This window comes from Dryas octopetala, chromosome 2 (genome assembly GCF_963921425.1).
Source record: "Dryas octopetala chromosome 2, drDryOcto1.1, whole genome shotgun sequence".
In the NCBI taxonomy this organism is placed as follows: Eukaryota; Viridiplantae; Streptophyta; class Magnoliopsida; order Rosales; family Rosaceae; genus Dryas; species Dryas octopetala.
In genome coordinates this window covers 3,448,342-3,469,418 of record NC_141367.1, presented here as the reverse complement: position 1 = coordinate 3,469,418, position 21,077 = coordinate 3,448,342, and the positions used below count along the sequence as shown (strand labels likewise).

Genomic DNA, 21,077 nt, shown 5'->3' with positions numbered 1-21,077 from the left:
AAGATAAACATCTAGTATGGTACTCTTGGAATAGTAGTTTGCTAAATAAAGTCTATTTTTTATTTTCACTTTACTTAGTCTCTTCAATTATTTTATATTATTATATTTTCTTCTCACGTCTTAATTGTAGAAAAAATTTTATTAATCTGCGATTAGAACGTAAGTCACGCTTCACTCCTAAATATTAGATTTTATTCAGGATTGGGGCGTGACAGGGGGTTAGGGCCTTTGGGCAATTGGAAAGAAGAAAAAAAGGTTTGAGATTTTTTTTAGTTATTTTAAACCCAAGGAATAAAATTTCGGATTTCGAAGAAATTTCGATGGAAATTTTGACGGAAATTTCAAAAATTTTTAAATTTCGACAGAAATTAGACGGAAACGATGGAAATTGCTATCAAACTACGGAAATTTTGAATGAAACTGTATCATATGTTTATTTAACATATTATGTACTGCATTGATAAAAAACATTGAAGAAACCAAATTATATAGTAAGTTTCATATGATATAAGATGAATATAATACGTGCTGAAGACAAATACTGTTAAATAAAATTAGTATAATGAATAAATGAAATTAGTATATTATTTATACTCTATAATCTATACACTGAATCCTAATATTAAACTCTATATACCCTAATTTTATACTCTATAATCTATACACTAAACCTATATATTTTACAATCTATACTCTATATTGTTTAGAATATGATATAAGATATTAGAGTTTAAGTCTTTTAGGATATTTTTAATTATTTTTTTATATAAAAATATATTGTGTTTAAAAACAACTAAATGAAACTCCAAAACGGCCAAACGAAACTCCAAACATTTTTTTTTCTTTCCAATTGTCCAAGGCCCCAAACCCCAATCAATCCTAAATTTTTTTTTTTCTTTTCATTTTTTTCTCTCTTTTTCTTTTATTTTCTTTTATTTTCCTTTTATTTTCTTTTCTTTTATCTTTTCCTTTCTTTTTTCTTCCCTTCCTTCCTTTTCCCATTTCCTTTCTTTTCTCTTCTCCCCCGTAAGTCTCCAGTATGGCACCAAATGATATTAAAAAAATTGTATACTAATAAAATTAGTTATGTACATCAGTACATGATGAAGCCAGAAGGCCCAGAACACAAAAAATAAAACAAATTATCCTCCAAGTCCAATACTCCACTTAACCCAGTCGCAAGTACTCTCCACTACCCAGACTCTCCACTCTTTTCTTTTCTTTTTTTCCTTTCTTTTTTCTTTCTTTTTTCTTTCTTTTCTTTCTTTTCCCATTTCCTTCCTTTTCTCCCCGCAAGTCTGCAAGTCTCCAGTGGGCAGTGGCCATCTTCCCTCTCAATCTCCATTATTTCAGTCACCTTCTCTTTCTCTCTCCCTCAGTGAGTAACTCATCTGATCTCTTCTCTCTCCTCCCTCTCCCTCCCCGATCTCCCTCTCTTCTCTCCGCGCGCCGATCTCCTCTCCCCGGGCCGATCTCTTCCTCCTCTCTTCTCTCTCCCCGGCGACGAGGCCGGCTCTCCTTTTCTTCCATCTCTCCCACTGGTCACAGCCTCCTTGCTCCAGTCGAAAATTTCGCCGAAATATTTTTAATATAGGGTTAAAATTTTCATATCCCTAAAAATCGAAATTTTCGGCGAAGCCAAAAATTTTGAAATTTAACACCTTGTTTAAACCTTAAACTTTAATACACTTTTATATAAAAAAATAATTAAAAGTATCCTAAAGGGCTTAAAACCTAATATCCTACAAAATATAGAGTATATAGAATTTAATGTATAGATTATATATAGAGTATAAAGAGTATTAGGGCATATAGAATATATAGAGTATTAGGGTTTAGATTTTAGTGTATAATTAAATTATACAGTATAAATAATATACTAATTTTGTTTATTCATTATACTAATTTTATTTAACAGTATTTGCTCCAGTGCGCATTATATTCACTTTATATCACATGAAACCTACTATATAATTTGATTTCTTCAATGTTTTTTTATCAATTTAGTAGATAATATGTTAAATAAACATATGGTAAAGTTTCATTCAAAATTTCCGTATTTTTATAGCAATTTCCGTCATTTATATCTAATTTCTGTTGAAATTTAAAAATCTTCCAAATTTCCGTCGAAATTTCCATCGAAATTTTTTTGAAATCCGAAATTTTATTCCTTGAGTGTAACAAACAAAGTATTAAGAGAAGACTGAGTCTGCTCCCCGCTCTAAACCCTCTGTCAGCATACTGACAGCCATTCATCCATGAATAAAGCCAAACTTCGCAATAGACATCCAAAGCAAGAAGATGAAGAAGATGAAGAAGAAGAAGAAGCCAGCATTCTCCAACTGCCACACCACATAATAGTGGAGATTTTCTGCAAACTCCAAATCAAAGCTCTTGTACAATGCCGTTGTGTGTGCAAGTCTTGGTGCCATTCGATCACAGACCCCAAGTTCACCAAATACCTATTTTCACGAACACCCACTTCGATTTTGTTCATAAAACCCAACAGTACTGGCCTCTTCTTGTTTGACGTCGAGAAGGCCTCCAGCCATGACGACGTCGTAATGAAGCTTCCAATAGATGTCCCAATACTCCCAACTGACATAGACATTGAAGATTCCTGCAACGGCTTGCTCTGCCTAAAGGATGGTGTGCTTACCTGTACCCGTTTGTTTATATCCAATCCCATGACTGGTGAGTCTTTAGCTCTTCCAACACCTAAACATGAGTTTCGATCTCTTGCTTGGGGTTTTGGGTTTAGTCCCATCAGTGATGTCTATAAACTAGTTGTGTTTATGATTCCAAGGGCACAATTAGAATTTGGGTATGATAAAATCGAGGCAAGTGTTATGACTATTGGCAGAGGGATTTGGAGAAGCATTGAGAATCCTGGATTTCTTCCTTTGCATCAATCATCTAAGGTTTATCTTAATAGATTTATTCATTGGTTGCATAGGTGTGATAAGCATTCTGTTTCGGCATGTGCTTTTGGCGTTGAGAGCGAGCGTTTCCAACAGTTTCCACTACCACCTTCTTCTTTGGAAGATTATTATTGTAGACTTGGAGTCTTGAGAGGTTGTCTCTCCCTAACCGATCATTCCGGTGATAATGTCATTGTCTGGGTTATGAAGAATTATGGTATTAAGGAGTCTTGGACCAAACAGTATGAAATTAGACATGGTGGTACTAATACTTTTAATGATCAACTACTGAAAGCTACTGAGGAGGGGCAAATCTTGTTGTTTCTTTGGAATCAATTGATGGCTTATACTCCTAGAAGGGGCATTGTGAGAGTTGAGGTTGATGAGACACCATCACCGGTTTACAGGCCTAGGGTATATGTCCATATTCCAAGTTTTGTTTCGCTAAAAGATGCCATCAAGAACTAGAGCTCCTGATGCTCCTAATGGTAATATATGTCAATTAGTTGCTCTTTACAATTTCAAAGTCATTATTATTACTTCCAGTCGACCATTCTTGTTTCTACGTTTTTTATTTGTCAAATGATGGGGTAGCAAATAGCCTGTATGTGTTGTGCCGATTAGGAGGATATGATGTTGTTGCATGTGGTAGAAGATTAGGCATTATCTTCCTTTGGTAAAGGATGAGAGCGTGTACACCACTGCTTTCATCTTCATATATAGTCAAATTTCTGTTGTCTTTGCTAAACGACCTTTGCTTTGAGTTTTGCATTTGTTCTTCTTATAATCCTTGTAGCAACAGCTTCAAGAAATTAGTCAAATTCGATCTGTCGTAACATATTACACCTTAAATGCAAAATCATTCATTTTTTTCACTACTTATGTATATATATACGTATATATTTATATCTCAAGTTACTCTAATGCCTCATAACCTAACAATCAAAGACCAGTGGTCCAGTACCAATGATATTTGTCACAGGTACTGATTTGGTATATATATATAAACATAACTACTTTATTGACATAAAGAAAACTCATTTATAGACATAATTCTCTAACCCAAACTTTTTGTATCCAAGTGAAAGATCTAATAGTGATTGGGCTTTAGCCCTCCTTTGTACCGAAAAAAAAAAAAAAAAAAAAAAGATCTAATAGTGACGGGGTTAAGGAGTCTTTTCCTTTAAGTATTGAAAGTTTCAAAGAAGGGCCAAGTCTCATCATAATTTTTCAATGGATAGTGCTAGGGAGATCATCTCTTTGTACCATGTAGTGTACCATCTCTCTAATAGAGGTGAGATCCACTAATACAAGTAGGTCACACCTCTATTAGAAAGATGGTACAAAGAGATAGTCTCCCTAGCATTTTCCTTTTTCAATTGGAGGCTTATATTCCTTAAAGAAGGGGATTTTTGGGGGTTGAGGTTGATGGGATACCGTCAGTGGTTGACTGGGCATGTGTCCATATTATAATCTTTTGGGGCCTGACACTCCCTCTCTTTCCCACTCTCTCATTCCTTCACCCAACACACCCTCTAGCAATTTAGACAAAAAAAAAAAAAAAAAAAACACAAACCCAGCAGCCCCTCCCCTCCCCTCACCAATCACCCCGACCACCTTCCTCCCCAGCCCAATCTCTCTCCTTACTCTCCTCTCTCCCGAACCCACCCTCTCCCTCACTCTCTTTCTCTCTCCCGAGCCTCACTCTTCTTCCCAAACGCTACCATAAACGATGAACTCGCCGGAGAAGATGGTGGCTGGTTTGGTACTTAAAAAACCTGCCGAACTAACCACCACCTGCAATTTTTTTTTAAGGTGGAGAAAGAGAAAGAGGGTGGTCGCAGCCGAAGGGGGTGGGCCGGGGTTGTTGGAGCTGAACAAAGATAGAAAAGGAGGGATGGGGTGGTCGGTGAGGGAGGGAGGTGGTCGGGGTGAGGGAGAAAGAGGGGCTGGGAAAGGGTGGGCTGGGGTTGTTGTCACCAGAGCTGGATAGAAATAGAAAGGGAGGTGGTCGGGGTGAGGGAGAAGGGTAGGCTGGGTGCATGTGTGTGTGAGTGTTTTTTTTTTTTTTTTTGATGGCCGGGGTGTGCTGTGTTAAGAAATTTTGTGAAATGGATAAAATAGGGGCATTAGGGTAATTGGAGGGGTGTGTTAAGAGAATTTTTAAACTTTAAAAAAAGGTAGAGGGTGTGTAGGAGAAAAAAAGATAAAAAAGGTGTGCAAATAGCAGCACTCTTTTTTTTCCTTCACATGTAGATTTAAACTAAGGGAATTTTTTAAAAATATTGAATCTTTTTTATTATTTTTAGTTTTAATCCTTTTCCATTTTTTTTAGTTTTAATCTTTTTTAGTATTAATATTTGTAGTTTTAATATTTTTTAAGTTAGAAATAGAACGAAAGTTTTATTTAATATGCAAAGACCAATTTGTCTCTCATTTGGACGGAGTTTGTAACAGAATTGATCCATGACCAAAATCAACAAAACTGGAAACTACAAATACCAAAGTAGAACTAAAAAAAAACTACAGGTACCAAAAACAAAATTTGACCTTATTTTGTAGTGGTGAGACAAAGAGAGGATGGTGGTGAGAGAGAGAGAGAGAGACACACACACACACACAACGGTGGAGAAAAGGCGCGACGGTAGCAAGAGAGAGGGCAAGAAGAGAGAGCGAGAGGCGAGAGAAAGAGACAGTGAGAACATACAGAGGGTCGAGTTCAAGTGTGTGGGTTCTCCTTCTGTGTTTTTTTAGCTTTTACATGTTTTAAGAATTCTTAGGGTATAAAAATTTATTTAAACAAAATTAAACAAATATAAACAATTTCCACCGTATGTTCTTCCCGTAGTAAAATATTGAAAAGACGTTGTGGTTATTAAAATTATTAACCACGTACATATTTTGTGGTGTATTAGAAAAATGCGTTGTCGTTATTAAAATTGTTAACCATGTTCATCTCCCGTAGTGAATTTCATAATAGACTATGGGCATTAAATGTCCGTAGTAAATTAACTGTTTCGAACAACGGGTTGGTCATTTATTGTGGTGGTATAACTTTATTTATAACAGGCTTATATTGACCGTGGTAGATATATATTTTTTATCATGGATTTTTCTACACTGTGGTAGAATTAATGTGGTAAATAAACTATTTTCTAGTAGTGATAGTTTTAGTACATGTTTACAATTTCGTCAATTTCATTATTAAAGCGAGGGCAATTTGGTTTTTTGAAGTGTTGCCAATTTTCACTTTTGGTACTTGTAGTTTACTCGAAGTTCGACTTTGGTACTTATAGTTTGCTCGAACTTCCACTTTGGTTCATGCCTGTAGTTTGCTCAAGGTTGCACGGTAAAATTGACGAAATTGGAAATGCATAGTGAAATTGCAACCATTTTTAAACTACATGACCAAAATCAGAAAAGTTGAAACTATAAGTACCAAAATAGAACTTCGAACAAACTACATGTACCAAAGTGAAATTTAGCCTAAAAACATGAAGATTAACATAAAAAAAATTTTGGGTACAAAAATACAATTTTTAAAGTATGCCTGTAAACTATAAAGAATGGCCCAAAAAACAAAAGTATGCCTTGTAAAGAAGGTTGGGTCGACTGGGCCGCTCCAATGGGCTAGACCGATCCATGTTGATACCAATTTTCAGTAGCAGAGATTGGCAACGCTTTCTTCTATCTCTACCTCTCAAGACGGCTCGCCCATCATACCCTCTCGTAGAAAATTGGCATTTGGCAACGCTTGATCCATGAAGAAAACCGAACTCTGCCATAGCCACCCACCAAAACAAGAAGATGATGATGAAGAAGAAGAGCATGATAAGAAGGAACCTTACATTCTGCAACTGCCAAACCACATAATGGTTGAGATCTTCTGCAAAATTCCCATAAAAGCACTCGTCCAATGCAGGTGTGTGTGCAAGTCTTGGCGCCGTTCGCTCACAGACCCTGAGTTCACCAAATACCTATTTTCACGAACACCCACTTGGATTATGTTCAATAAAGGCTGTAGGAGGCCAGGCCTCTTCTCGCTAGACGTCGAGAAGGCCTCCAGCGGGGACGAAGTGATAATGAAGCTTCCTATAGACCCAATTGACCTACAAATTGTAGGTTCCTGCAACGGCTTGCTATGCCTCTCGATTGTATGTCTAAAGGTAGCCCTTTCTATATATCCAATCCCGTGACTGGTGAGTCCTTAGCTCTTCCAACACCTCCTACTAAACATTTGAGAATTTCTAGTTGTGGGTTTGGATTTAGTCCTATTAGTGGTGTCTATAAGTAGTTCTGTTTATGGTTCCAAACGATGGAAGGGAGGAAATGGTTGAATGTGATGAAATGGCACCATTGGCTCAGGGACTTGGAGAAGCATTGAGAATTCTGGATTCCCTCCTTGGTTTTACCCATTTGATGTTTCTCTTAATGGATTTATTCATTGGTTGCGTGGGCTTTTTATGGATTCTGTTTTGGCATGTGCCTTTGACGTTGAAACCGAGCATTTCCAAGAGTTTCCTCTACCGCCTTCTTTGGAAGATTCTTTCTTTCATTCTGGCCTTGGAGTTTTGAGAGGTTGTCTCTCCCTAATCGGATATTCATGTCATAATGATAATATGAATGTTTGGGTTCTGAAAGATTATGGTATTAAGGAGTCTTGGACCAAGGAGTATGAAATTAGAGACGTCGTGCCGAGGCGGGGCCTTTTTCTACTATTGAAACTTACAGAGGAAGGGCAAGTCTGGTTTTTAAATGTGAATGAATTGAAGGCGCATACTCCTGGAAAAAGGGGCATTGTGAGGATTGAGCTTGATTGTTTGAAGAGAAGTCTTGTTTACATTATTGTCCATATTCCAAGTTTTGTTTCGCTAAAAGATGCCATCAAGAACTAGAGCTCCTCGTGCTTCTCATGGTAATATATGTCAATTAGTTGCTCTTTGGGATTTCAAAGTAACTTATTGTCCAACATGCTTGGTAGCTAGTTTGCCTTGGTACGTTGATATCATCTTCTTTTAAAATAAAATTACATTTGCCTTCTGCTTTACTTGGGGGACTTCTACTTTAAATGTCATATTATGAGTGTATGATGGCCTTTAGCTATATTGTGTATTAGTGCTTCTTGCTAGCATCAAATTCTTTGATGTATTGATTCAATCATTCAATGGTGGTTGACTTCTTAAAATCCTAAATCTCTAGAATGAATGACAAGCCTGAACCATCCAAATATTGTTTATTAACTTATCATGAATGTTCCTCAAATGTCCATCCAATTTTGATTACTTCATTTTTTCTACATATTTTGTTATTCCATACTTCTTAACTGCATGTTCCAAGAGGCAACAGGGACATAACATTTGTAGGAGTGTAGGACTGCATTTTTTGGTTTTAGTGGGTGATAGGAATACATTGCATATGTAGCTTCATGGGAGGGACCCTGATTCAGTGATGCTATATATGCATTTGGCTTCTTCCAGAAACTAGTAGAGGCACCATTCCCAAATCTCCATTTAAAACCTTTGCTCAAGAGATCAGCTCCAGCAACCACACTTTTTCAATTTGGTGAGGCACCAGACCAATCCTTGTCTTGCATTAGGCTCAACTCACCATATTTGAGATGTTTCTTCCTGCACACTTAAGCTGAGAGTGAGAGACCGTCATCCTTTTTCGTAAGCCTAAAAGCTACTGCCTTAGCAAGTAAAGCATTATTCATGAACCTGAAACTTGATACCCAGCCAGCCTTTCAGCTTAGGACTTTATTCCAACTCACCAAATGAGGCCTGTATCTATTCTCAACATTACCCCAAAAAGAAATTCCTGTTAAATTTATTAAAAGTTTCACAAATGCTAACAGGCAAACTAACAGTTTACATTGTGTATGAGAGTGGTTCGACATGCCATTGAAAGCAGCTTACTTTTCCTGTCAGCGAGCTTATGTTGTATATTAATTAGAAAACTGATATCCTTAAAACTTTTCTATTTTCCATTTTTATCTTTTTACTTCTAGTTTCTAGGAAACCCACTCTTAAAAGTTTCTTCCCAATTAGTAAAAAAGAATGTGGCAACACCTCCGTCCCCAAATGAACCAACAAGCCACAACAAAGATCAAATTCCAAGCTAGGGGAGCTGAAGTTAAGATTACCTTTCAACCATTCATCCAAACTACCAAAATTCACATATCAAGTTATGAGGAGAACCATTCCAGATAAAAGTATCTGAACCTCCTCAAGGCAAACCAGCAAGTATGAAGAGAATTTGTTGAATGATTTCAAGGGGCACAAGCAAACCCAGTTCACAGTTTTTATCCAGCTTACCTATCAGCTTAGGACAATTGACGAGATTCCAACTCACCAAATGAGGCCTGGATCTATTCCCTACATTACCATACAAACAATTCCTGTTTATTTTATTCAAACATTCACTAATGCTAGCAGGCAAACTAATTAACAATTTTTCCCATATATGAGTCTTTCTTTCTTTTTTTATGCCCAATAAGTCTTAATAATTTCTTTTAGTAGTTTCTCATTTAATGTTGAGATGAGAAAATCAGAAAAGTCACTTATTCTTAGAAGGTTGTTCCAGGAGTTTCCAAGGTCCCCATTTTTTTCTGTTGGGCAGTGAGTTTTGGAATATATATTTATGTTCTTAGTGAACTTTTTCCCTCTCAACTACGTATTTCTCTAATGGATTTCATTGAGTTTAGTGAGTTTCTTTATATTCTGTATCCCCTAATTAAAAAACACTTTTGGGTGGTGAGTTTTCTGTATTTCTTAGGCTTGTAATCTTGGAGCAGGTTGAGTTGTTTAGTGGTTTAACTCATAGAAAAACTATTGAATAGAGAACAGGAAAATAATTTTCATCGAAAAGAAACAAACTATTCCATCAAAGATGTGATCGATGAGCATCCAATTATTTTTCTAGTTCTGTGGACAACTGATTCTTGGACACAAGTTGCATATGAGGATCTGAAGTGACAGGACCTGCTTTATGCTATTTTGTGGTTCGAATTTCACTTGGCTGGGCAAATCTATTTCCATCATGATTCATTGATTCATACAGGAAGTCATGAATTATTAAAGGGTAAACAAACTCCACTTTTCAACTTTGTCATTACTTGTAGAAATCCACTCCAAACATCATCAACCACATAATATATGCCCCCTTTTGCACTTGACAAAAGCAGATACAAACAATTCATCACAACTCACAAGTAGATACATTTACCAAAAAATAAATAGTAGCTAAGATATAAAGGGTAGGTACACCATTGGTGATGGAAAATACTCATTCGAAGTAACTGACTGAATCTCAGAGAAAGTTTTGGACAAACAAATGGAAACTAGACTGAGAAGAACCTATTCCCTATGCTTTATGCTTGCAGCAGTGCTAGTAGTCCTTCAAACTCTGGCCTCTCATTCAAGAAGAGTTGGTGCAGAAGAAAGCAGTGATGGATACAAAGAACATTGCAGTGGTTCTAATTCAATCATAGAATGCAGTGGTGAAACTGGTGAAGAGATGGAAATGGAGTCTGAAACAAGTAGAAGGTTTCTTGTAGCAGGAAAAAAATTTCTATCCTATGGGATTTTCAAGAAGGATCAACCAGTTTGTAAAGGTAAGCCAGGAGTGCCCTATAGCATGAGTTGTCTCCCTCCACCATCAAACCCTCCGTATAGAGGGTGCGAAAAAGTCTACAGGTGTAAAGGGTGACAACTAGAGAGTGTATGAATTTGGGGAAGGAATTGAAAGAACTTTGAAACTGTAAATTTGTCAGTTGTTGTTCATGGCTCTACCACTATTATTGCATTTTTCTTTCTAATCATATAAAAGTGTATCTGTGAAATAAAGATTATCTACTTTTTTTTTGTGTTAATATTGTACTTGTATGCTAAACAAGGTTAATTATAGTTTATATATTTGGGTAAATATTGTACTTATGGTAGTAAACGTTTAGAGTTTAGTATTTAGAGTTGTGTTAATATTGTACTTATGGTAATAAAATGTAGAGTTTATATATGAAACATAATTATATAAAAGCCTGAAACGATGAATATAGTTTTCAATTTAATTACAATTTACATAAATAATAGGTTTTTTTACACTTTATCACTTGAACTTTGAGTTGATTTCACTTTACCATCTAAAAAAATTGTGTTAATTTACCACCTGAATTAAAATATTTATGCAATATACCACATGATCGACCCTCATTCTGTCTTAATTAACTTATGTTTAAAAAAATAAAAAAAACCATGTGTCGTGCATTGACTCATGTTTAAGGTATATTTTAGTCTTTTTGGATTCCCTACAATTCTCTCTCCCTCTCTCTCTCAAATTGGCTGCAAAAATCACCAAACCCATGGGGTGCCAGCGACTTCTTCGACCTCCAATTTGGATTTGGAGGTCGGCGAAGTCGTAGGCACCCCTTGGGTTCGGTGACTTTCACTGCCATGTATTGTGTTTGTTTTTGTTCTTTTAATTTTCTATCTCATTCTCTTTCTCTCTCTCTCTATCCTCTTTCTTTCTCTCTCTCTCTATCCTCACTCTTTGCACTTTTCTTCCCTAATAATAAAAAACTGACTTGAAAAAGATCAAAACACTCTTATTTTGAATAGAAGTTTAGACAAAATGAGTCTGATGTAGTATATTATTACAAATTATTAATTCAAGTGGTAAGTTGACATAATATTTTGTTAAGTGATAAAATGAGATCAAACTCAAAGTTCACGTGGGTAAAATGTAAAATATATAAATAGAAAATCATGGGTTACAAATACAATCATAAGATTTGCCTATCCATATTCTAGTTTCTCAAATATCTTTTACTGGAAAAACTAGAGTGCTATGTAATCCAAGATCAGATGAGAAATTTATTAATTAAGAAATTTACAAAGAAACAACATTTGTATTGAAGACTTTTCTTCTTAAAGTTGTTTCGCAGAATGAGATTTTAGAAATACCCACACCTATTCCTTGGAATGAGATATTTAGAAAATCAAAGAAATAGAACATTTTTCATTTTGGTATTGGGAAAAGTTGAGAATGAAAATAGTGTTGACAAGGCTCCAGTGAAATTTTTGTTTTTTTTTTTTTTCAGAAGGACGTGGATCCTCTGCTCTGATTTTGGGAACATAAATAGAGAAGTACGGTCGGTACTACGGTTGTCATTATAATTTGTTATAAGGTTAGAAATCATCTTCCTTTGGGAATGGAAAACTTTGATTTTGTGGATTTTGGGTATCCATTTGAAAATGAATCTCATATCCATTTCCAAAAGCAAAACCGAAAACCCGACATATGAGTCATATGACTACCAATTGAATTGTCTCAACTATTTGACTTGATAAGATCATAAGACTTCCATGAAATCATTAATTTTATCTTTCGAAACAAGTAAGTGTTTTTCAACACAATATCAGCAACCAGGTAATATATAATATTAGTTGAGACTTAATTGATAAGTGATCCACATGAAAAATAGAAAACATCAATGGGTGACTATTTCAGGTTTGGTGAAGTGCGGTCCCTCTGGTCATCTATAATGCGCATTCCACTACCATCTTTTCTAAAAGAGAAAAAAGAAAGAAAAAAAATGTTTCTTTATAAAGTCCTTCAAAGTGGAAATAGAGGAACCACAGACAAAATGCAAAGGCCTAACATGGTGTCTCTGCAATTTTGCTTACTCCTTCTAGTTGTCCTTGGCCTTTCCATTCCTATCGGGTTGGATGCTCTAACTTCTACGCACACATCATCGTCATCTTGCAATGGTTCGATAGCAGAGTGCGATGAAGAAGGTGAGTTGTTGATGGAGTCAGAGATAAGCAGAAGGTTCCTTGAGCAGAAGAGATACATCTCACCTGGGGCTTTGAGGAAAGACCAACCAGTTTGCAACGGCGGTGCCAAGGGCGAAGCTTATAGTAAATCAGGAGGCTGCGGTCTTCCTCCTCCATCTAACCCTTCGAACAGAGGCTGCTCTAAATATTATCGTTGTAGATCTGACTCTTGATCAAGCAAAAATCAATAGAGCATGTTTGAATTTTGATATGGTTTTGACAGTCCTATGTATGGCTTATGCAGTACACTTGCAGCTAGTTTGTTGTTCTTGGTTGCTTAAGTTGTTCAATAAACCCATAAATTTCTAAGATCAGGGCCTCAAATGTAGCACACTCCTATTACAAGAGGCTGGCGCAGCCAACATGCTCCCTCTCAATAGAAAAACAGAAAAACCATGACCAACCAAAGTTCCAAAAGTCATTTTAGAATATAGAAAATTATGATTAAATATCAAATTTTAATAATTTTTTAGTAGAGCGTGGAAATCATATAATATTTCAATTGAACTACTAAATTTAAATGTAGTTTTTTTTGAGATTAGGTCACAAACATGTTGGTCCCTTTGATTTGAGCCTTTTCCATTTGACATTTTTGTCCTTTGGCTAATATATGATGGATATCAATAATACTAGTTGTCCCACATTTTTTTTTCCATATTTGTATCTCACCTGATGTGTCATTATTTTACTGGAAGGGTATTTCATTTTTCTTTTTTAGGTTTTATTTTTTAATTTTTAATGTCTAATGTATAAATGCCATGTAAGATGGTATGAAATTGTGGTATAAAAATGTGGTAAGTGTAACATTACTGGATGGATATTAGTTAAAATTTATAAGGTTTTGACAAAATTGTCTTTGAGACTTTTATATTATCTTGAAAATTTGCTAATATAGTCTCAACTTCACATTTAGTTGTGACTGTACGACACTCACAACTTCAAATTTAGTTGTGACTGAACGATAATCACATCTAAATTGTGAAACAGTCACAGTTAAGTTGTGACTTAATTGAATTTTTTTTTGAAAAAATATACTACAATATAGTATAAATAGAACTCGAAACAATACTTTTACTCAAAATAATACATAGTATAGTGGTGTGAGTTGTCTCTTTCAATTTACCACAACAGTCACATTTAAGTTGTGACTGGATTGATATATTTTTTTTAATACAATATAGTATAAATTAATGTAATATTTGTATTGTAATATTATTTTTATTTTTTTATTATAGTGGCATGTAATGTAATATTTGTAAATTCTAATATCTTTTACTTTATTATTTTGTTTGACTTTTCAACTAGTACCTAATCTAAAATACTATTTAATTTTAATAGCTGAACTAAAAAGTTATTGAAATTTAGTAGTTAAAATCAATGGACCTTTTAGAATAAGATAAGAGCAAACGGTTATTGGTCTAATGAAATCTCTCACCACATTTATAAAGAGGTTCAAGTTTGAATCTCCTCTCCCTCATATAAGAAAATAATATAAAAGAAAAATGATCTATTTGGTGCTATAGTTGAGTTCCTTTTCAATTCTCTTAACCCAAAAAAAAAGTTCTTTTTCAATTAGTTCCACATAGTTTTAACTTTTTTTAATCAATTCTTGTGTTATCAATGAGAAATTAAAAAATCTGTAAGAGTTCACCTTTGCACCTTTGGTACATTGTTTATATGGATACAGAAACACATAAATTACATAATTGTGGAAAATCTATACCGTAAGTGAAAAAGTGAACCCTTCAACATCCAAGGTAAAAAAACATCACAGAGGCTGCAATGTAGAATTTCCGTGGCTTCAATACCCGTCATTGTACTATATACAGAGCAATGACAATCACAAATATATGGATTTTCCCTTCTAATCCATTTAATATTCAATTAACATATATGATAAAAGACACTATTGTTTGACAAAATTAATAACTATAAGAACAAATTAATAAAAAATAACAATAAATAAGTGATAAATTGGTATAAAAATAAATTCAATCAACAATTAGTATAAAATAAAATAAAGTGAAATAATCCAATCACCAAATATGCTCTACATTGTTTTTGTCTGCATATAGCCTAACAACTGTTAGATTTAATTCTTCATATAGGACCACAGGGGAGGATATTGAAAAAAGAAAAAGGCAAGTGTTTGATCCACATGAATTACAGGCCTACTTAAACGAAAGCTTCCACACCTCTCGGACATTAGAAGAACCATCTGCAACTTCAGCCACCATGCTAGAAGCCAAAACCCCTACAGACAGGAATTCCAAGAAAAAATATTTCAAATTATCTGTTTAAGCGTTTAAGCATAGATATTTTAACTCAATAAGAATATCACTTTGAGACACTGACGTCACTGTAGACTTCATGAGAAGAGAAGCATACTTCCAAAAACTAATAATGCATAGATATTAAACATGTATATATATATATATTACTTGACAACAGTCAATAACCACATTCGTGAAGGTCACAGATTTAAGGCCTCCGTATGCACATTCATAGAAGAAAGATATATTTAACCAGTAATGCTATCCTTACTACATTTTTATATTACAATTTCATACCATCTTACATGACATTCATATATTGGACACTAAAAATTAAAAAATAAAACCTAAAAAAGAAAAAGAAAATACCCTTCTAGTAAAGTAATAACACATCAGGTGGGATACAAATGTGGGAAAAAAAATGTAGGACAACTAGCATTATTGATATTTAACAAAAGAAACCCAGAAATTGTAATTAAGAGACAACATGAATGTAGCATGTTGTAACTTGTTCTTACCCCCATTCACCCAATCCCATCAACCCAAGGAATAGGATAGAAAAGAAAAAAAAGACAACAATTTGTAGAGTGATATAGTTCCTCCATAATTTTCTAAAAACAATTCCGACTAGCTCACCATCTTTCTCCACCATAGATAGGAACCTTCGAGTTCCCCCACCGACTCCAAAATAATGCTTCTTGGCTGCCATGTAGACTACTCCACAAGAAGGAGTTAAGCACTGTAAATTAAACATTATTAGACCTACAGCAGCTGCATGTTCTCAGTCCCAAATTACAAAAAATGAGTAACTAAATAAGAGAATACCTTCTTTATGAGTTCATAGAGATGTGGGAGGGTGGAGATTGAGTAAACTGTCTCTGCCATTAAAATAATATCATAGCGAGCATCTGGACTTTGCCCTGAACTAACATTAAGATCATTTTCAATGTCTTGCGCATAAGGAAGAAGCTTATGGATTTCACGCCAGTCACCAGAGAAAAAACGAACTTCCGCCCCCATATCATCACACTTTGTCACTTGCACTGCTGGGGATTGGAAGCTTGGAAGATTTGAATTTACATTAGGTATGGTGAGGCATCGCAAAACCTCAGCATTGAAGTCCTGGAAATGAACGGCAGCTGCACCCTAATGCAACAATAAAGAAGCTTAAGAAATCTAATCTAAGACACTACATTTACTAGTTTAAGAAGCAAAAATTCACCTCATGGCAGGCAAAGATACCAGGAAGTCCATGACCACAACCAAGCTGAAAAATCATTACAGTAAACACAGTAAGGCATAGTGAGGAAAGCAGGAAAGCACTCATTGCCAAATCACTTGTAATAGTGATATATAAAATTGGTGCACCACAAAATTGGTGTGGCTGCACAATAGTAGTGTATGATGTGTGAAGGAGCACCAAAACACACACATAATTAAATGATGTGTTTGCGGATGTGAAGAGATATATCCAGTGTCAAATAAGACTCCAACCAAACATAACTTCCATATAAATAAGACTCCAACCAAAGTATAGGCACCACTCCATTGGGATCAACAGTCTCAGGACAGTATCACTAAGATCCTTAATTTCTATCATTCTTTGCCCAAGGTGGAGCAAGAAATACTTGTTATCGCAATAATATTTTTATAGTTTCAAAAGTGAATTGCATAATTAATTGAGGATTGGAGTAACAAAATACTGGAGGAAAACCCAGAAACAAACAAATAAAAAGTAACTCTCTCCTCATTCAACCTGCAAACCAAAATCTTGGTGAAACTAAAAAAACCATACAATGTGAAACCAACCCTTCCTCTCCATATCATTCTTAATATTTTGTTCTAAATTCGGGGAAATCTAACATTTTGTTTATGTAAACCAATTTTTAATGTTTTTGGTACCTTGGAAAAAGAAAAGTAGGGTTTGGTTTATGATTTTTTAATGTTTTTATAACTTTAGGGAAAGTTCTAGGGATTTGTTTCTGATTTCTTAATGGGTAAATTTCTATATTTATGGTTTATGCTCGATAGATGAGAATGATTGCATGTTTCTTTCTTCTTATTTGGGACGCCTTTCAACCCACCCTCCCTTCCCTCTCCCAAAAGAGAAAAAAAAAAAAAAACCAGTATATCGCTGAATATTTAAAAAATGGTTCTATTTGACAAAAGCTCATAATCTAGGGTCGGTATTACTCAAATTAGAAATTTAGGGATTAAATTGACACAGGTTAAAGCCAAAGGTTAGGCGGTTATTTGTAATTTACCCTTGTTAAAGTACTACAGAATTTTTGAAGATCACAGTGGTGTAGGTGGGGAGGAGCTGTGTGAAAGGGTTAGATTTTGAACATCTCTTTGGGCTTCAGTTTCATCAGAGTTTAGAGACCTATCATTCTCAGCAATTCTCTTAAATTGGGAGGCTGCATTGTTTTAGAATACAGTCCGATTATGTACTTATTTGGCTATGTTGGTTAGGCTTGTGTGAGATTCTGTTACTTAGTTATGTATATCTTGCTCTTGGTAGATATCTTGTCCACTTTGTATGTACTTTTTGCATTTGAATAAAGAAAAATTTCTTAAGAAGAGAGTGCAGTTCATTAAGAATGAACTAGAGCCCCAAAAGCTTGTTTAGGCATCTATTAGGAATGATTAGAAAGTTAATTCTCTTGAACATAGACCATTGAAGTTGACAAGAAAGCCCCAACAGGGAAAGCCATCTAGAGATTTCAAGAGTCGACATGTAGGTGTATGAACACAAAATTAATGGAGCAATACTTAGCAAGGAAAATTTACAATCTTTATAGAGTAAGCAATAATGTGACCAGAAACCAAACAAGTTTCTCATTGTAAGGTATAATGCATTTCAAGGTAAGGAAGCTAGTATTTCTCATTTCACACAAGCACCTTTATGACTACAAGCCAACTTATTTACACTTGAACATTTGACTACCATGCAAGGAACATGTGCACTAACTATAAATTATAAATTAAAATGACCAGAGTGATTAAGTATGAATCTGTAATAATACAGTAGTAAGGACCAATGAAAATTAACATGTTTAAGCATTTTGGGACAGTATACATTCACCTGAAAATATTAGGATGCCCACCTCTAAAACTCGTTTACCAGTAAATGATAAATGTCCATTTTGAACTTCAGAGCTAAGAGCTTTAACTAGATCAAGTGAACCTTCCCACAGCTTTAATCCCCCTACACGCCCAAAGCAAAAGACGTTCCATCACAATTTGTTGCAACAGCACATCATAAATAAAATAAACATTTTTTAATAAAAAAATATTCCGAACTAAGTTAGAGTTTTTGTTTACTTATTGAATCACTATCAACAAACAAAGAAAGACAGGAAGAACAGTATACACCTTCATATTTTCCAGGAACTAAATCAGAGTTGGATAACGTGAAAACCTCTTGAGTACTAACCCGGCCCTATAATAAAAACAGAAATGAACTCTCAGTTACACTCAGATTAAGCTAAATTTTAGAGATTATCAAGTTTTGCTGTTAATTCTTCTCAGCTTCTTTAAACATATATTTTAAAACCAAAAAAAAAAAAAAAAAAACTCCAAAGAAAACGGGATTTTTTTTTTTTCGAAAAGGAAAGTACTTAGAGATAATATCGAAATTTTCTATTCCTTTCTAGAACTCTCTTTTATTTCGCTCCATTTTCTGGGAAACCAAACAGAAGGAGAAAGGAAAAAAGAGACCTTGAGCAAAGTAAGTCCACCCAAATCCACTGGCTCCACAGTGTACTTCACAGACGACGACATCTACTCCACAGTAAAATCAATCAATTATTCACTACTATAGCTTGAAATGAAACTCATTTCTGTGGGTGCGCGCGAAATTAAAAATTAATTAATTAATACCTCGGAAGGAAGCACTTCGAGGCAAGGAGGTGGAGGAGGAAGAGGGGGCTCTGATTGTTCAAAAAAACCTGACCCAGATGATGAGAATAGCCGAAACGGTTCGAAACTTGGTTTCTGAGAAACGCGGAAACATTAGTCAGAACCAAAAACCGAAGCTTTGGATTACTTAATTGGCAATCAGTATAAGGAAAGAAAGATCGTATGACTCAAACTCACCCCAGACTCCATTGCTGTATGCTCTCTGCTGAGTTTCCCCCTAGGCTTCTAAGAACAAGGGTTTTGGGTTTTGGGGGTTATGGAGGTTTTGGTGGTAATGGAGGTTTTGGTTTTTTATTTTTTTGTTTAAAAGATTTTGGGTTTTCTTATTTTGTCAAGTGACCCAGCCCAGACTACAATTCTTCCCTCCATTTAATTTTGGATTAGGGAGAAAGTGAGGTTATGCATACCGCTATCAATTGCTAAGTTGACCACTCTAATATGTTTTGTTTAATTTTTTTTTTTTTTTTTTATTCTTTATTGCAAAAAAAATGATGAAATCACTCAAATTTATTCGGTGGTTATCTACCGAAACATCCACCAATATTCAGTAAATAAGTATTGAATAAACACAAATATTTCGACAGATAATTATTGAATGTCTTTTTCATTTCTATTTGGTGGTTATCCACTAAATAATCCACCATTGTTCAGCAAATAACTGTCGAATGCCTAGAAATATTTCGATAGATAACTCTCGAATGACCCGACAAATAAAATTGAAATTTTTTGTTTTAAGGGTAAAACTGAAACTTTGAAATAGGACGGTCAACTCAGCAGTTTAGGATGATCGGAATATAACCACTCTTAGAGAAAATTGTACTAATGCGCCCCCGAAGCTATCTGGGATGTTTCTATTTGTCAGCAAACAAAAGCATTTTTATAATCAACCTCATTGTACATGCTCTAAGGACCGCTTATGATGGGTCAAGAATTGAACGACTTTATAAGGTACAAACCCTTGCAAAGACAAGGAAAGTAGCCTAGATTATTGGTAACTTAGGGTAATAAAATATGAGTGCTGCTATCTAGACACCTTTTTTTTTTTGCACACCATTTTCTCCTACACACCTACCCATTTTCTAAAATTTAAAATTTCTCTTAACACACCCCTCTAATTACCTTAATACCCCTATTTTATCCATTTCACAAAAATTTTCACCACAACACACCCCATCAATTCAGACAAAAAAAAAAAAACCCACCTCCCTTTCTCTGTCTTTGAAAAAAACACAACTCAGCCCCTCCCTCCTCACCCAACCCACCTAGCCCTCTCTATCTCTCTCTCTCTCCTCCGAACATCCACCTTAAAAATAAAAATAAAAATTTCGGCGACTCGTTCGGCAGGCACCCGCCGAACAATCTTGTTTTATTTGGCGAATGACTGTCGAACGAAACAACTAGTTTCGGCAGACCAGTGCCAAACAGCATGCTCGAGTCGTCATCTTTTCCTGCTTGGGTCGTTGTCGTCCTTGGTTCTTGCATGGGTCGTCGCCGAACGAAACAACCAGTGGGTCATTCTCCTGGTCTGTTTCTCTAATTTGATTTCAACTAATTAATTGTGCCCTAAGTTGTTTTCTTTGCTGCAAACATTTGATTTTTGTTTTTGGGACAAAGTATAGAGAAAAGGAGATGGTTGGTATTGGCAATATTGACTTGGATGTTTGTGTATTGGGAAATTCTATACATACCCTACAATTTTCTTTTTTTACCCAACAAAAAATGTGAACAACGGACTATTTTATCCCACCATGAATTGACCATTTTGCCCCCGTGTCCAGCTCCTCTCTATTCCTTCCCTTCCGACCCACCCATTGCCCAACACCACCATCTCTTCGCACGCCACACCAACAACACCACCACCTTCTCTCTCTCCTCCCACTTCTTCGCACGCCACTCGTCACCTCAAACCTCCACAAGCAACACCACCCTCTCTCTCATTCCCCTCCAACCAGGCCATCCTGTCACCTCCGACCTCCACAGCGCGTGCCCATTCTCTCTCTATCTCTTATCCGAACACCACCCTCTCTCTCTCTCTCTCTCTCTCTCTCTGCTTCCCCTTCGACCCACCTCGTGCCCAGCTTCTCTCTCTCCCTTCCCCTCCAATCGAACACGAATTAAAAAAAAAAGTTTGG

General features: G+C 35.5%; 4 protein-coding genes across 5 annotated transcripts; 3 read left to right on the top strand and 1 right to left on the bottom strand.

The window, feature by feature from the left end:
* Positions 1–2,258: 2,258 nt before the first annotated feature.
* Positions 2,259–3,389, top strand: LOC147292540 (F-box protein At3g07870-like). Its single transcript, XM_086230877.1, has one exon. The coding sequence runs from the start codon at positions 2,259–2,261 to the stop codon at positions 3,387–3,389; it is 1,131 nt and encodes a 376-aa protein (XP_086087003.1).
* Positions 3,390–6,682: 3,293 nt separating this feature from the next.
* LOC147292539 (F-box/kelch-repeat protein At3g23880-like) lies at positions 6,683–7,816 on the top strand. Its single transcript, XM_086230876.1, has 2 exons — positions 6,683–7,043; positions 7,287–7,816. Exons 1-2 carry the CDS (start codon positions 6,683–6,685, stop codon positions 7,814–7,816), a joined length of 891 nt encoding a protein of 296 aa, XP_086087002.1.
* Positions 7,817–12,438: 4,622 nt separating this feature from the next.
* On the top strand, positions 12,439–13,060 carry RALFL32 (ralf-like 32). The gene has a single exon (XM_086233892.1). The coding sequence runs from the start codon at positions 12,460–12,462 to the stop codon at positions 12,922–12,924; it is 465 nt and encodes a 154-aa protein (XP_086090018.1). The 5' UTR covers positions 12,439–12,459; the 3' UTR covers positions 12,925–13,060.
* A 1,671-nt stretch (positions 13,061–14,731) lies between these two features.
* LOC147292537 (Putative methyltransferase family protein) lies at positions 14,732–19,244 on the bottom strand. Of its 2 annotated transcripts, XM_086233579.1 has the most exons (9): positions 19,123–19,244; positions 18,907–19,020; positions 18,745–18,807; positions 18,400–18,466; positions 18,132–18,232; positions 16,247–16,291; positions 15,850–16,170; positions 15,661–15,763; positions 14,732–15,005 (listed from the first exon to the last, which is right to left on the bottom strand). In XM_086233579.1, the coding sequence occupies exons 1-9, from the start codon at positions 19,132–19,134 to the stop codon at positions 14,923–14,925; spliced, it is 909 nt and encodes a 302-aa protein (XP_086089705.1). In that variant the 5' UTR covers positions 19,135–19,244; the 3' UTR covers positions 14,732–14,922. The 2 variants fall into 2 exon arrangements, with proteins under 2 accessions (XP_086089705.1, XP_086089706.1); XM_086233580.1 differs by lacking the exons at positions 18,132–18,232; positions 18,400–18,466.
* Positions 19,245–21,077: the final 1,833 nt, after the last annotated feature.

Coding starts and splice junctions, on each gene's coding strand:
- LOC147292540 (XM_086230877.1), top strand. CDS start 2,259: ATGAATAAAGCCAAACTTCGCAATAGACATCCAAAGCAAGAAGATGAA.
- LOC147292539 (XM_086230876.1), top strand. CDS start 6,683: ATGAAGAAAACCGAACTCTGCCATAGCCACCCACCAAAACAAGAAGAT. Junction 7,044..7,286: donor AATTGACCTACAAATTGTAG/GTTCCTGCAACG, acceptor CCATTGGCTCAG/GGACTTGGAGAAGCATTGAG.
- RALFL32 (XM_086233892.1), top strand. CDS start 12,460: ATGCGCATTCCACTACCATCTTTTCTAAAAGAGAAAAAAGAAAGAAAA.
- LOC147292537 (XM_086233579.1), bottom strand. Junction 18,233..18,399: donor AGTTCCTGGAAAATATGAAG/GTGTATACTGTT, acceptor TTGGGCGTGTAG/GGGGATTAAAGCTGTGGGAA. Junction 15,764..15,849: donor TCTATGAACTCATAAAGAAG/GTATTCTCTTAT, acceptor TTTAATTTACAG/TGCTTAACTCCTTCTTGTGG.